This window comes from Chenopodium quinoa, unplaced genomic scaffold (genome assembly GCF_001683475.1).
Source record: "Chenopodium quinoa cultivar QQ74 unplaced genomic scaffold, ASM168347v1, whole genome shotgun sequence".
Lineage (NCBI taxonomy): Eukaryota > Viridiplantae > Streptophyta > Magnoliopsida > Caryophyllales > Amaranthaceae > Chenopodium > Chenopodium quinoa.
In genome coordinates this window covers 460919-477336 of record NW_018745566.1, presented here as the reverse complement: position 1 = coordinate 477336, position 16418 = coordinate 460919, and the positions used below count along the sequence as shown (strand labels likewise).

The window sequence follows — 16418 nt, the reverse complement described above, 5'->3', positions numbered from 1 at the left end:
CGGCTTTTTTTACGGCTGTCTAGGGTCCGTCTTCAAGGTCACCTTAGACTTGATGGTATAAGATTTCAACATCCCCTTATCAGCCAATCTGTCTAACAGCCGCTTGAGGCTATAGCAGTCGTTGGTGTCATGGCTAATATCCTCATGGAAGTGGCAGTACTTGTCCTTATTTCAGTTTTTGGCCGGACCTTTCATTGTTGTGGGCTTCTCAATAGTCACCCAGTATTTTATCTCCATGAGGATGGAGTAGCAGTCTTTGTTAAACCCGTACTTTGGACATACAGTTTAAACTTTTTCTTTTACTTCTGGGACGGCGTATCAGAATTCTCCACCGCCCAGATTTCTTTTCTCTTCTTGCTCTCTTTAGCTTTCTAAGCCGGTTGTTCTTGCCGACTCCCTTTTTGTTTGTCGGACTTCTTTAAGTCCGACTGCTTGCTAGTAGAGCAGAGCTCGGTTGCCTGTATATAGGCTTCCGCCTCCATCAGTGCTTCTTGAAGAGTGGAGATTCTCTTACGGACGAGGTCGAACTTGAAGTTCGACCCGTCCTTCAGACCCTTGAAGAAGTCTGTGTAAGCAACGTTGTCAGATAGTCCCTGGATCTGGATTCTAACCAGATTGAACCGCCTGACATATGAGCGGAGCCCCCTCCTGTCTCCTTGTTGTACCGCGCCCAAGTCAAGGCTTGTCTTTTTGGCGGGTATGTTCATGGAGAAGTTTGAGGCAAGCAAGAACGCAAGCGTCCTAAAATTGTAAATGCACCCAGCCGGCAAATTGTCAAACCATTGCAGGGCAATGCCCTTCAGCGTGGCTGGGAAACACCTGCACCATGCGGCGCCATCCAACCCCTGCAAGTACATGAGGTGGGTGTATGCTAACAGGTGGTCTTCTAGGTTGGTGGTGCCATCATAAGTACTCACCATGACATTCTTAACCTTGGCCGGCTGTGCCGCCTCGGTTATCTCCTTGGAGAACGAAGAAGGTTGTTCTCCAAGTTTTAGCAGGCAGAGCTGCCAGTCCAGTGGCTTGACATTATATGCCGCCTGACCCCCGAAGAGAGCAAGCTGCATGTAAGGCTGGGCATATGCCCTGTATGGCTGCTGGGGCACATACGGGGCCGAGCCGATCATCTGAGGACCTGTATGGACGGACGGGCCGCCTAATAGGCTCTCCTGTACAGATTGAGGATACCTCATCGAGGTATTCTTGAAGTTGTATAGGAAAGTCGACGTTGAAGCCGAGTCAGAGAGTTGCTGGTTTCTCTTTTGCTCAATAATAAGTCGAGCATCAGAGATAGTCTTCTGGCTGCCATCCGGTTGTGTATGGCAGATGGCCTTCCTCTTCCCCAGCTCGGGGAGGTGGAACTTGGTCCAATCAATCAAAGGTCGGGTCCCCTCCTTTGTTTTTGGGTGCGGAGTGGGCTCCCTGTCCTTGACCGACTTAGCCTTCTTAGAGCGAGAGGGATTCTTGGGCGACTGACCCTTGATAGGACCATCCGTCCTCTTGGAAATTAGGTCCTTCATATCTCCCTTGAAACTTGTCATGAATTTCATGAACTCGTCTCGGGTGATGTGAGCAGATTGTCCTGCCGCCTGGGGCTGGACGGAGGTCTTACTCGGACCCTCCTAAGCATCGCTCCGTTCATTGTTGTCTTTAGAACGGATACGCCTGTTAATGAGGGATCCATCTGCAGCCGTATATGTTTCAACCTCTGGTTCTGTGTCATGGTCTGAATAGACCTCAACTGTAGGCTGCTTATCCTCAGGAGGTGGTACAGTCTCTTGAGAAACCATCTTAGAGGTACTCTCCCCACAGACGACGCCAAATATTTTGGGGTTTTTTGTCCCTCGGGAGAGTTACGTCACCAAGACTGATTTCCCGCCGGCTGTACGTGCAAAACAACGAAAGCTTCGGATGTTCGGAGTTTTGCCTCCGACGATCAAGTTAGAAAGTGTTCGGAGTGATGTTAAAGTGCGGAAAGTAAAAGTAGATCTTCCCGGATTTCGAGATCAGGTGATTTCTTTGTTTTTGAGAGAATTGATTGTGTGTAATAAATGAACGTATCCCAAAAATGGGGGAAATCTCCCTATTTATAAAATCAAAATAAATGATGGTCAGTTTCTTCTTTTTTCTTTACAGTATTCTTTTCACCTCTTTTATGATTTATAATTTCTTAAGATTTCCCCCATTGCATTTGAACATACTATAATTCCTGTACTAAAATTGCCTGTGTGGCAACTGAAATTGGGCTCGCCGTCAAACGAGTTCTTTTCCAGATTAGGCCGCCCCACTACTATAATGCTTACATAACTTTTCTCAATCACCCGTATCAACAGAAAATCCAGAGGTAACTTTAGTAATACGAAGTATAAATTATGATATTTTGATATTTAATATATAAATGACGAGTTTATGATGTTTAATTACATAATTCTTAGTTTTCATAAATTTACACAGATATTTGGTTAGCTTAAAAAGTTAAAAGTTTGAGGTTAGTAGTTTTTGGTACAGTTGAATGCAACTCGGTAAGTTTCCTCTTATTCTATCTTCTTTTTCACCTTTAAAGTTTTTGGCACTGTTATTATTTTTTATGAGTGTTTTTTTCAATCAAATTTATTTATGTATTGCTTTAATTTTTTTTTTCTTCTCATTTTGCCGGTATAGAGGATTAGTATGAATTGTGAAGCTGTTGAGCAGCCGAAGTCTATACAACCAATACCAATACATGTGTACGGAGTATTTGTTTCCCATTTTCCTAGACTAGATTCATGTCGATTTTTCACCTTATATTGGTTTTATTTCTATGTTCATATTGGTTTTATTTCTATGTTCATCTATCTCTATTATATTGCGTTTATGATCAGTATTATTTTATTAATAATTAGATAGAAGTCCGTGCGATGCACGGTTTTTTCATCTAAGATTTTTAATTATTTGATTTATTGTATTTAATAATTTCAGACAAAATTACAATAGTTTAATATTTTTTTACTATAATTTATAATGAATTTATTAAATATAAATAATTGTAAATATGATATTTTTCCATTATATAAAATCTTTAATGTGAAATGATAAATTTTTAATGATTTAAAATCTAAATCATTATTCAATGTTTTACCATATCTTTTATTTCAATAGAATCACCAACCTCGTCCACAACCAACCTACTACATCAATGGATAAATAATTGAACCGTGAATTGTTAGCCAAACTGAAATTGATATAAATTAAATCTTTACTTTTATATCAAATAAATCAATATATTTACCAAAAATGAAAAATTGTTGCGATATAAAATCAAATCTATGCATTGGAATTTTTTCATCATCTCCAAAAATAACCAAAGCCATCCATATATTAAGTATACAACATCTAATAATCGTTAAATATCCTAAATAAATACAATGTAACTATAATTACAAATATAAATTTAAACATAAGATATTGAAAATTACCCGGACATTGATGACCTAAAACTAACACAAAATTCGCTTGATGGGGTTTTGTATTGATACGAAATTTTATTTGTGTCGTATGATGTGTTAGATCTGAATGTAAAAAAAACATTTAGTAAATAAAACATAAACATATAATCGTTGAGTATCCCAAATTAATACAATGTAAGTAATATTATTAGAAATACTAATTTAAACATAGGATTTTAAAAATTAAGCTAAAAATTACCCGGCCATTGATGACCAAAAATTAGCACAAATTTACTAACACAAAATTCGCTTGATGGGGATTTTTATTGATACGAAATTTTGTTTGTGTCGTATGATGTGTCAATTTATAACAGTAGGTATTACAAAATTTAATTTAATTATAATTAACGAACAATTTGTATTTCTTATCATACTATCAAAATTTATCTTATAATGATAGGTATCAAACTTTATTATAAGCGTTTATCATTTAAATATTTCTTAGTATATTTTTTTTTTTGGATTTCTTATACTCGTAGTATTGAATTAATAAATTTATCTTTTCCTATATTTTTATTTCATTTTTTTTATTAAAATAATTTAATTTGGGGATTATAATCTACGTGGCATTAAAATTTAGATATATCAAATCTAATTCGTTACTTTTATCTAGGTGGCAAAATAATTTTTTAATTCAAAAATAAAATACAAATCTTTCTTCTTATTGGTCGAAATAAGTATATTTCTTACGTGGTGCTCCGAATGCTCTCGAAAAATGCCTACTTTATTTATATATATTAGATTTAACAGGATGGTTTACAATCATTTTGGAGGAAGAAGCCAAGTGGACGATTTTTTTTAATAATGTCTTTGTTTCATTGTAAAAATAGAGACCTACTTTCTAATTACTACTTCATATTATATGAACAATATAGTAAATAAGAATTCACAAAAATTTGAAGGAAATGTCCGTCGATCAAGTGTAATCACTAATTATAATTAGGACAAATATGGAGATTAATTATAATCGATTATTTTAGGTAATCATAATGTTTTGCTAGAAACCAATTATGATTTGTGAACTAATGCGATTAGTTTACTACTAATAATAATCCGGTCCTATGAGGTCACACATATGAGTATATGATTGAATTAAGATGCATGAAAAGGCATTAAGCCCAAGAGATGCGATTATGTGAAGAGGTGCGATAGTCTATTATAAATATGACTAAGTGACATAAATGAAAATATACATTTTTTTTCATTAATCACAAAACCTCTCTCTCAAATATCCTCCAGTAAAAGCAATAAGGAATTGTTCATTATTCTGTACTAGCATACGTGGAAATTCAATCATTGCTCGTGGACCAATATTAGAGGAACGACAATTGACGTTCTAACGATCTCTTATTGAAGAAAGAAGTGCCCTCTTACTTTGTGGAAATCACGCATCGAGGGTATGATATATTACTTTATGTGATCGTATTATTTATATGCATGAGATCCCGTTTTAGATGCTAAGAAATAGTTTCTTGAAATTCCGCTAAGTGCATCTATATTCCTACCGTGGTATCAGTTTGCCTCTTGCATATAATAATATGATTATTATTAATTCGATTAATTTGTTGTGTACTGTTAATTTTAATTTCATTAAGGGGAGGAAGTATCATATTATTGAAATTAAAGTTAAAAACCCCAAATTAATAAGTATGGGGATTTTGCTTTTCTTTGTCTTATAAGCCATTTCGCCATGCCCAGAAGCCACGAATTTCAGAAATTCGTTGGCCATGGAGTAAACCCCGGCCACGAATTTCCGAAATTCGTTGGTCAAGGTGAACTCCGGCGATGAAGGTAGGCATATCGGGTTACGCCGAACTGAAATCCGGTGGTTATAAGTTATCTCCGCCACGCCCAAAGCCACGAATTTCAGAAATTCGTTGTCCATGGAGTATACTCCGGCCACGACTTTCAGAGTTTGGTGGTCAAGGAGTCAATTCCGGCCGTTTGCGTGGCTGCAATTAAGTTGCGCAACCGGCTGAACGTGACTGCCGTTGGCTGGAACCATTCTAGCCGACGGTTTTCTTCATGCCTCTTCATGGCGGTTCTTGGCTGACGGTTGATTATTGTCGTTTCATGGCTGTTGGATAAAATTTCATTCATGTCTGTTCATGGATGGAGTTTCATTCATGGAGTTTCATACTTTCATTCATGTCGTTTCCTGTCTTCTAATTTTTTGTTTTAAATAATAACAAGTAATATGCATGTGGGCTGCTTTTGTTTAGACATGTTATTTTGTTTGGGCCTAAATTTTAGTAATGGAATGCTTTTTCATTTTGTTAACGGCATGTTTTATCAATTTTAATTTGATTAATATGATTAATTAAATTAAAGATTGAATGCCTTTTTAATTAAGTTAAAGGAAATTTTTATTTTTACCACCTTCAAATAAGGACTTTGTTGAATTTACCACCTCATAAAAAAATTAAACATCAGTTTTACCACCTCATCTGAGCTGAGGTGACGGAAAACGCTTTGTCTCCTCCTTTTCTCACCTTCCATAATCAATGTCTCACCAAATTTCTCACTTCCTCATCAATTTTCGTCTCTCTCCTTTGATTTTTCTTGATTCTCACTGTAACTGCTTCTCTCTCCTTTGATTTTTCTCTTTCTCTCTGTAAAAACTGAAACCCTAGATCAATTTGGGTGGTTGAAATCGAGCTGGAACCACAAAATTGCAACACATCAGCTTCTCTTGTCATCTTCCACAGGGTGAGGGGACCAAAAGCTTGGTAATTTGCTGACAGAAATCGAGATTCCTGACTACAATAGGTACTTTAAACCCTTTATTAGTACATTTCGTTGGATTTATGGTTGTCAATTGGGGTAAAGTATGCCTTTTTTGGGAATCTGTGAATTAAAGTATTATAAACCCTAATTATGCGAATCTTTGACTGAATTAGAGTGTGCATTTGTTAAATAATTAGTTAATTAGATTTACTTGTTTACTGTTAATTTAGTGCACAGTCAATGTGAATTGCTTTTACTTGCTGTAATTGGTGAATTGGTTGTTGTTATTTACTGTAATTACTGAAATTGGTTATTGTTGTGTGTGCTTTTGTTGGTGTTGTTACAGAATGGACACAGTGGACTTAAAAATTACAGTAGGGGGTGCCTTTATACCTTCTTTAGCTGGTAAAAATAGGAGGGTGTTAACTTGGGATGGTGGGTGGGTTTATTGGATGAGAAAAGTGGAAAAAAATAAGATAGATGTACACTTTTTGAGGCAAGCAGCTATACATGGGTTTGTGTATGTGAATGTGAAGGTTCCTAGGGGGTTTAGTTGCTGGTATAAACAAAAGGGAAATTCTTGGGTGAATGGTAAAAGGGAGCTTGTTGATGGTGAGGTGAATGGTTTCCTAGAGTCTGTGAACAAAGAGGGGGCATGTGAGATGTATGTTACCAGTCATGAGCCAATTGAAGGGACTAACAAAACACCCTTCAAATGTATAGCTGGGAATGAGCTAACCCCTGCACAAAGGAAGGAACTGAAAAAGAGGTTTGGTGGGCCTAAAGTATATAAACCCAGCCCAGAACTTAGTAAGCCCACTGAAGAAGAGCCATTTAGGAGAAGCCCTAGGTTAAAAGGCATTGTTATACATGACAGAGAGGCTGAGGAGAGGCTTCCTAGGGCAGAGAAAGTGAATGCTAATACACATAAAGGGAAGGGTAAACTCACTGTTGCAGATAAGGGTAAGGCTAAGGTTGGGGATGAGACTGGAAATCATGCTAATTTAGTGAGAAAAATAAAAGAAAGAGTGAGGAGCTTAAGGGATGACAGTGATGTGTTTACTGATGAGGATGGTGATGCAGAGCCTTCTGATTCTGAGTTGAGTGATTTTGAGTTAGAAGTTGATGAGGGAGAGGAGGACTTATACTCTGATGATGATGAAGAGTGGTTGAAGAAAAATTTAGACCATATTAACAGTGAGGTGAAAGGCAGTTTGAGGGGAGTTACTGAAGGAGGGGATCAAAGTGATGATGAGGACACAGGGTTTGACATAGAAAGAAATCTACAGAAAATTGAAGTGAGGGTTGAAGAGGAGGTAGCTTGTGATTCTGATGAGCTAAAGAGTGTGGAAGGTAATTCAGATGATGATCAGGGTAGTGTTACTTGGTTTAACCCTGAGACAGACTTTGAAAGGGCTATCAAATTTGTAGTTGGTCAAAATTTCAGTGATGTGCAAACAATGAGAAAAGCTTTGAGACAACATGCAATTGAAAATAGGTATGAGTATTACCTTCTTCACAATGATTCAAAGAGGCTAACAGCATATTACAAAAGGAAATGCAAGTGTGTGTATAACAAGAACAGTTGTAGGATAGTGAAGTGTACATGTAGTAAGGGTGTTAGGTGTAGGTTCAAGTTCTATGCAACAAGGCTTGTGAAATCAGAGGCTTGGCAAATTAAGACACTAAGGCTGAAGCATAGGTGTGTTAGGAGTAAAATGAACAACAAGGTGACAGCAGAGTTCCTTGCTGACAGGTACTTGGAGGAGTTCAGGGGCAACCCTAGATGGAAGATTAAACAGATTCAGGACAGGGCCTTGAATGACTTGGGGATCAAAATTACATACTCCAAGGCTTGGTTGGCTAGAAGCAGGGCAAAGCTTATAATATATGGCTCTTCATCAGAGCAATACTCAAAGGTTTGGGATTATGGGAAGGCACTGCTGAAATGGAACCCAGGGAGTGAGTGTAATGTGGTGGTGGATGATATTAGTCAAATTGAAAGACCAATTTTTATGAGGATGTTTGTGTGCTTAGCTGCACTTAGGGATGGATTCATTTCTGGTTGCAGACCAGTAATTGGGGTGGATGGGTGCCATCTAAAAGGGGCATACCCTGGGCAGATCTTGGTTGCAGTTGGAAAAGATGGCAATAATGTCATCTTCCCAATTGCTTGGGCAACTGCAGAGATTGAGAACAAGGACAACTGGTGCTGGTTTCTAGAGAGCTTGCTCAAGGCACTTTGTGTGTATGACCAAGGAGATGGCTTGACTTTTATGTATGACAGACAGAAAGTAAGTGGGTTGTGTTTGTGTTTAAATTACTTTGCTTTATTTGACTTTTCTGTACACTAACTTATTAGTTTTGCCTTGTGTGTAGGGTCTCATAGAAGCATTTGCAGATGTGGCCCCCAAAGCTGAGCTCAGATTTTGTGTGAGCATATTTGGTCAAATTTCAAACTGAAATTTCATGGTGCAACTTTCAAGGAATTGTTCTGGGCTGCTGCTAGGGCAAGCACTCTGGTAAGCTTCTATTTAGGTTCTTTTATGTCAGTTTTATGGTGAACTATAATGTATGCGAGGTGATTTTTTGTTTAGCTTGTATCAGTTTGGTTTTTGCCCAAATACTTGTGAATTTTGCCCATTTATCTACATTTAGTTTTGCACATATTTGCATGTCTTTCTATTTTGTGAAAACTGTATGCCATGTGTCTATGTTGTGTTGAATGGTTGTCATGTGTGTGGTTGTATCAGTTTGAGTTTGAAGTTGTTATGGAAAGTATCAATTTTTTGGATGAAGAAGCATACTAGTGGCTGTCAAACATTGACCCCCAGCACTGGTCAAGGCATGCTTTCTCTACAAACTGCAAGTCTAACATGTTGTTAAACAACATGTGTGAGATATTTAATGCAGTGATTAGAGATGCCAGAGACAAGCCTATTCTAACTCAAATGGAATGGCTTAGAAGATATATGATGAAGAGGAGTAATGACAAATGGGAGGCAGCAAAGTCTTAGGAAGGTTTACTAACCCCATTTGTCAACAAAGTCTTTGATGGGTTGGAGAAGTATGCCAGGACATGTGAGGTTACAACTTCAAGGGATGAAATTTATGAGGTGAAATACAAGGATGATCAGTGCATTGTGGATCTACAAGAGAGAAAATGCACTTGTTATAGATGGGAGTTGACAGGAATACCTTGTGTCCATGCATTTGCTTGCATAATGGACAAAAGGGATGATCCTGAGTTGTATGTGCACCCACATTACTATAGGGTGACATACTTGGCTACATATGAGAACCCAATACAGCCAATGCCTGGCCCTAAGAATTGGGAAAAGGTCAAGCTCAGACAGCCTTTGCCACCTATGCTGAAAGTGCAGCCAGGAAGATCTACGGCAAAAAAGAGAAAGCTTGAACCAGGGGAGGGCACTTCTGCAGCACCTGAGGGCAAGAAGCCAAAGGTGAAGAAACAATGCAAGAACTGTGGTGGGTTTGGCCACTTTGCCAAAACATGCAAGGCTGAAGCAGCACCAGAACAGCCTAACCCACCTGCAACAAATCCAAAGGGTGGGAGGCCACAGATGCAGACTCCTTGGCTTAAGGAACAGAGAAAGAAAAGTGCAATGAAAGCAACAAGACAGGTATTTTGTGTATTTTGTGACTTGAGTGTATTTAGTGGCTTTGTTTCTGAGTCTTGTCATATTGTGATTGCAGGCTGGGTCAAGTAATGCTGCACCTGCAACTGCTGTGTCAAGCCAGCGTGCAACAAGAATAGAGCCTTTGCCAACTCAGCCTGTTACCAGGAGCAACAGGAGCCTGAGTCAGCCCACAAGAGTGCCAACAACTACTCCTCCCAACGTCAAAATACAGACCAGGTCCAAGCTTCATGTAATGACAGGCAAGAAGGACAAGGATCTCAATCAACTGTGACCCTAGGTCTACTCATTAGTATTTTGTAATAGACAGCCAAGTTTATTAACTACACATGTGTATAGTAGGCAGTATATTTGGTAGTTGAACAATGATTTTGCACAAAGGTGCCTTAACTTTTGTCTCAGCCAATGTAAAACAATTAAAAACATTGTGTTGCAAGTACTAATACGAAATGTGATATGTTTCTACCAAAAAGTTCCATTTCTCATTGATTTAGTTAAAAGTAGTACAAGAAATGTCATCCCAACATCCACACATAATAATTCAACAAAACACAACATAAGTTGGGGATTTTTTTTTGTTTCTAAGCATTCCTAAATGAACCTAAGATCTAAAATACATAGCCAGTACCAAACCAAAACAACAAAACACAACAATAGCATGTACTGTGAGCATTTTCTTTGTTGTTGCATTGCTGCCATGCACTTCCTTGATCATCTTCTTCCTGTCTGAGCTAAGAGCTTTGCATTTCATTTTCAAGCTGTCAATCTCATTGAGCAAGCACCTCCTTTGTCCACTAACATCATCAACTTCCCTCTTCATGTCATTCATCTCTCCCTTCATTAGTTTCTTGTCCAGCAGCAAGTTGTTAATCACCTCTGTTTGCCAAGGTGTTCCATATGGTTGATCCACCCACTCAAAAGCTTTACACCCCCTTGACTCAGTCACAGGATCATAGAATTTGCAGGTCCTAAACTTGCGTCCAGGGTTCTCCCTAGTCCAAGCAATCAGCCTAGACATTGGAACTCCACATTGGCATTTTTTCTCCTTTGAGGGTGACATGCTAACTGAAGACATTCCCATCTGAAATTCAGTAAGAACAAGAATGAAATTAATTGTATTTGAACACAATCACCATAATATAACCCTAATTTCAGTAGCCAATTCACATAACAAAAACCCCCAATCTAATTTAATCTTACATGAACCCTAAGTATTTTAATTGAAATTGGGGTTTAATTGACCTCACAAAACGCCCAATTTCAATTACTCTTAGAAAATGCAACATAATCACGCAACGAATTGCCAAAAAATTACAACAGAAATCACGAAAATTGCTAGAGAATTAACGACAATGGCTTACCTTTTTGATGCTTGTTGTCGAGGAGTTCAATTGATTGTTTGATAATTAGAGGGTTTGGGATTGCTAAGGTTGCCCAAAAATACTGATTTATGAAGAAAATCGCAAAAATTATTCTCCAATCTGCAAGAATTTGGTGTACAAATGAAGAACTAGGTTTAAATAAAAGGGAAATCGAGAGAAATTTGGGAAAAAAAATCAAAAACTAGCCGTTATGCTGGGCCCCACAAGCGTTTTCCGTCACCTGAGCTCAGATGAGGTGGTAAAACTGATGTTTAATTTTTTTATGAGGTGGTAAAGTAAATGTTTTTTTTTGGAGGTGGTAAATTCGACAAAGTCATTATTTGAAGGTGGTAAAAATGAAAATTTCCTTAAGTTAAATGGCATGTTATGTTTTGAATATTTAATATCTTATTATGCATATTATTAATAATTTGTGATCTTATTAATATTTGTATGAATTTTATAATATGTGATATTATGTTTGCATGTGGTGACTAGTATGGCCCATAATAGGATAGAAAATACGGTATGTGTACCGTTAGTATTTTTGTAAATACAGTCTGCGCACCGTTTGTATTTTTGTAATTTATTTATTGCTTATTTAAATTAGAATACAATACAAGAGTTATCCGGCAACGATCCACGATGAATCATGGATGGAGATTCGCGACTTATCATGGATGGAGACTATGAAGATAGACTTTTTATTTTCATAGAATTAGGGGCCATACTAGGATCACAATTTTATTGCATTTTATCTTGCTTATTTAAATTTACGTATGTTGCTCTTATTTATGGTATAAGTTCTCTAGTAAATAAATCAACATAGTAAATTGGGTCCCTAAAAACAATATTGAGATATGTTTTTCCAAACAGACACCTATAAAGCCTTTGATCATAAGTAATAGGTTCCGCCAAAGCGGGGTGTTGCATATAATCTCGGGAATATAGGGTAATATTTATGAAATTTTACATGTCACTGTTTGGTTTTTCTCAACAAGATTATCAAAAGACAAAGTTTTGGGTCTTGAAACATAGAGATGGAAACAAAAGTTGTTATCTATCGACCAAGAATTATATGAGATATAATTAGTAAAGGTTGTTTACTTACCAATAAAACATTAGATTTTATACATAGGGCCAAAATCCGCTAAAATTTATTGTTTTAAAGGATCTTGGTATTCACATTAAATATACGGGACAATTTTAAAATGTGATAAGTAGCTTTGAATTGTTCAAATTTTGTATGCTACTATGATAAACATATAATTAAACTTTTCTATATTTCTATTGTAGATATCATGTCTAGTAACAACAACAACAATAGTCCTAACTTACGTTCATACCTTGAGAAGGATAAATTGAACAACACTAACTTCCTTGATTGGGAAAGAAACCTAAGAATTGTTCTTAGGGCCGAAGGAAGAGAGGATGTCCTTGACACCCCTATACCAGTTTTGACAGCAACAGCATCAGATGTTGAAAAGGCCAGTCATAAGGTTGTTAAAGACAAATCAGTGTTTGTCACATGTCTCATGCTAGCTTCCATGGAACCAAACCTTCAAAAGAAGTTTGATGGTATGGATGCTCATAACATTATCCAGCAACTAAAAAAGATGTTTCAGAAGCAAGAAAGGATAGAGAGATACGAGACTCATAGAGAGTTGCTTCGATGTGTGCAAAAGGTCGATGAACCAGTGGGAGAACATGTTTTCAAAATGATGGAATTGTTCCAGAAAATGTCTAAACTGGGAATGACCTATACCACTGAAATGGCCACTGACATAATCATGATGTCATTGCATGATGGATTTCAGCAATTCAGGAAAAACTTTAACATGCACAATAAAGTGCAAACCTTAGAAGAACTGCACGGAACGCTTGTCACTGCTGAGATGGACATTCCAAAACCAAAGAAAGAAGTTCTTATGGTACAAAAGGGTAAGGGGTTCAAGAGGAAAGGGAAGGGCAAAAAGATTGTCAAAGGAAAGGGCAAGCAAGTTGCTCAGACTAAGACATCTAATAAGCCCAAGGGCGATCCAAAAGCGGATGCCAAGTGTTTCTATTGTGATGGAATAGGCCATTGGAAGAGAAACTGCCCAAAGTATTTGGAAGATAAGAAGACAGGCTCTTCAGGTATCTTTGTTATAGAAGTTAATTTAACAACTTCTACTTCTTGGGTATTTGATACCGGTTGTGGTACTCACATTCTTTCAGATGAGCAGGGCCTAAAAAGAAGTAGAAAGCTGGCTAAAGGAGAGGTAGAACTACGCGTTGGAAATGGAGCAAGAGTTGCTGCTTTGGCAGTTGGAACATATAGTCTACCTTTGCCTTCTGGATTAGTTTTAGAATCAAATAATTGTTATTTTGTTCCTTCTATTACTAAAAACATCATTTCTGTTTCCGTGTTAGACACTGAAGGATTTACTTTTGAAATAAAGAACAATGGTTGTTCTGTTTATTTTAAAGAGATGTTTTATGCTAGTGCTAAATTAATAAATGGTTTGTATGTATTAGATTTTGACAAACATATCTATAACATACACTGCAAGAAAAACAAATTAAGCGATTCAAACCCTACTTATTTATGGCACTGTCGTTTAGGACACATCAACCCAAAAAGTATTCAGAAATTGCAAACGGATGGCATTCTGACATCGTTTGATTATGAATCATACAATATATGTGAAGGGTGTTTGATGGGTAAAATGACAAAGAGCAAGTGATCTTTTGGGACTCATACATACAGATGTCTGTGGACCAATGAGCACTATGGCCAGGGGAGGGTTTAGTTACTTTATAACTTTTACTGATGATATAAGTAGATATTGATATATTTACTTAATGAAGCATAAGTCTGAATCATTTGAAAAGTTCAAACAATTTCAGAATGAAGTACAGAATCAACTTGGCAAAACAATAAAAGCACTACGATAATATCGTGGTGGAGAATATTTAAGCCAAGAATTTGATGATCATCTAAAGGGTTGTGGAATACTTTCCCAACTAACTCCACCAGGAACACCTCAGTTAAATGGTGTTTCCGAAAAGAGGAATCCTACCTTACTTGATATGGTTCGATCTATGATGAGTCTTGCAGATCTTTTAATATCCTTTTGGGGACATGCCCTCGTAACTGTTGTTTTTACACTAAACAGGACTCCGTCAAAGGCAGTAGAAAAGACACCATATGAGTTATGGACAGGAAGAGTTCCAAAATTATCTTTTCTACGAGATTGGGGTTGTGAAGCTTATGTAAAACGTTTACTTTCAGATAAGCTGTCTCCCAAATCTGACAAATGTTTCTTCATAGGTTATCCTAAAGAAACTAAGGGCTACTACTTTTACAACCGAAATGCTAACAAAGTGTTTGTTGCTCGAGATGGTGTCTTTCTGGAAAAAGGATTTCATTTCCAAAAAGACGAGTGGGAGTAGTATCTATCTCGAAGAAATTCGAGAGGAGCAACAAATGGATGTGGATAAAACCACGTCAGAGACGCAATCACAAGGCTATTTCTTACCGATTAGGCCATTAGTAAATGAGGAAGAGCTAGTGCCTGAAACGCACGATCCTCTCCTCACTACTAACAATGTGATGGAGGAATTGCATTCAACGTAAGAACCTCCTATCGTCCCACTCGAATCAAATTCATGCGAAATTTCTCAAATAGTTGAGAAGAACATTTCTCCTGTTGCTCAGCCCGTACGTAGATCTAGTAGACCAACAAGACCACCTAAAAGGTTTGTTGAACTTCTGTTAACGGAAAACTCTGAAATTATGATTTTGGACCAGGAAGAACCTTCTAGTTATAAACAAGCTTTGACGAGTCCAGACTCCGAAAAATGGCTTGGAGCCATGAAATCCGAAATGGAATCCATGTCAGAGAACCAAGTATGGAACTTGGTTGATTTGCCAAATGGGGTAACACCTATTGGATGCAAATGGGTTTTCAAATTGAAAACTGACAAGGATGGAAATGTAACTGTTTTCAAAGCTCGACTGGTTGCTAAAGGTTTCAAGTAAATACATGGTATTGACTATGATGAAACTTTTTCACCGGTAGCGATGCTTAAATCCGTTCGGATACTTCTAGCGATTGCTGCATTTTATGACTATGAAATTTGGCAGATGGATGTGAAAACCGCCTTCTTGAATGGTTTCTTGGAGGAGGATGTGTACATGACACAACCAGAAGGTTTTGTAGATCCAGAAAATCCTACGAAGGTATGCAAGCTTAAGAAGTCCATTAATGGGCTTAAGCAAGCATCTAGGAGTTGGAATCTTCGATTTGATGAGGCAATCAAAAAGTTTGATTTTCTCAGAAGCGAAGAAGAATCTTGTGTTTACAAGAAAGAAAGTGGGAACAGTATAGTCTTCTTGGTATTGTATGTGGATGACATACTTTTCATAGGAAATAACATACCAATGCTTGAATCTGTCAAGGAATGGTTGAAAAGTTGTTTCTCTATGAAAGACCTAGGAGAGGCCGAATACATTTTGGGAATCAAAATCCATAGAGATAGGTCTCGAAGGATGATTGGACTAAGTCAAGAAACTTATATAGATAAGGTTCTTGCAAAGTTCAATATGGAAAACTCTAAAAGAGGATTCATTCCCATGCAACATGGCATATCTCTAAACAAGACTCAGTGTCCAAAGACATATGATGAGACTAAGCGAATGAAAAATGTTCCTTATGCATCTGCTATAGGATCAATTATGTATGCTATGATTTGTACAAGGCCAGATGTCTCATATGCCTTGAGCGTATGTAGCAGATTCCAATCAAATTCAGGCGATGCGCACTGGACTGCAGCTAAGAACATCCTTAAGTACTTAAGAAGGACTAAGGATAGTTTCCTAGTGTATGGAGGTGAGAGTGACTTAGTTGTTAAAGGTTACACAGATGCAAGTTTCCAAACCGACAAAGATGATTTCCGATCACAATCTGGTTTCATTTTTTGTCTAAATGGAGGTGCAGTCAGCTGGAAAAGTTCAAAGCAGAGCACCGCAACAGATTCTACAACAGAAGCTGAATATTTAGCAGCAGTTGAAGCGGCCAAAGAAGTCGTTTGGATTAAGAAATTCCTCATTGAGTTGGGAGTTGTGCCTACCATTGTGAATGGTATTGATTAGTACTGTGATAATAATGGTGCAATTGTTCAGGCAAAAGAACCAAGATCAC

General features: G+C 37.5%; 1 protein-coding gene and 1 pseudogene across 1 annotated transcript; one reads left to right on the top strand and one right to left on the bottom strand.

Annotated features, from left to right (window-relative positions):
- Nucleotides 1-10472: 10472 nt before the first annotated feature.
- LOC110716215 lies at nt 10473-10952 on the bottom strand. Its single transcript, XM_021894834.1, has one exon. The coding sequence runs from the start codon at nt 10950-10952 to the stop codon at nt 10473-10475; it is 480 nt and encodes a 159-aa protein (XP_021750526.1).
- Nucleotides 10953-12533: 1581 nt separating this feature from the next.
- Nucleotides 12534-14851, top strand: LOC110716213 (annotated as a pseudogene).
- Nucleotides 14852-16418: the final 1567 nt, after the last annotated feature.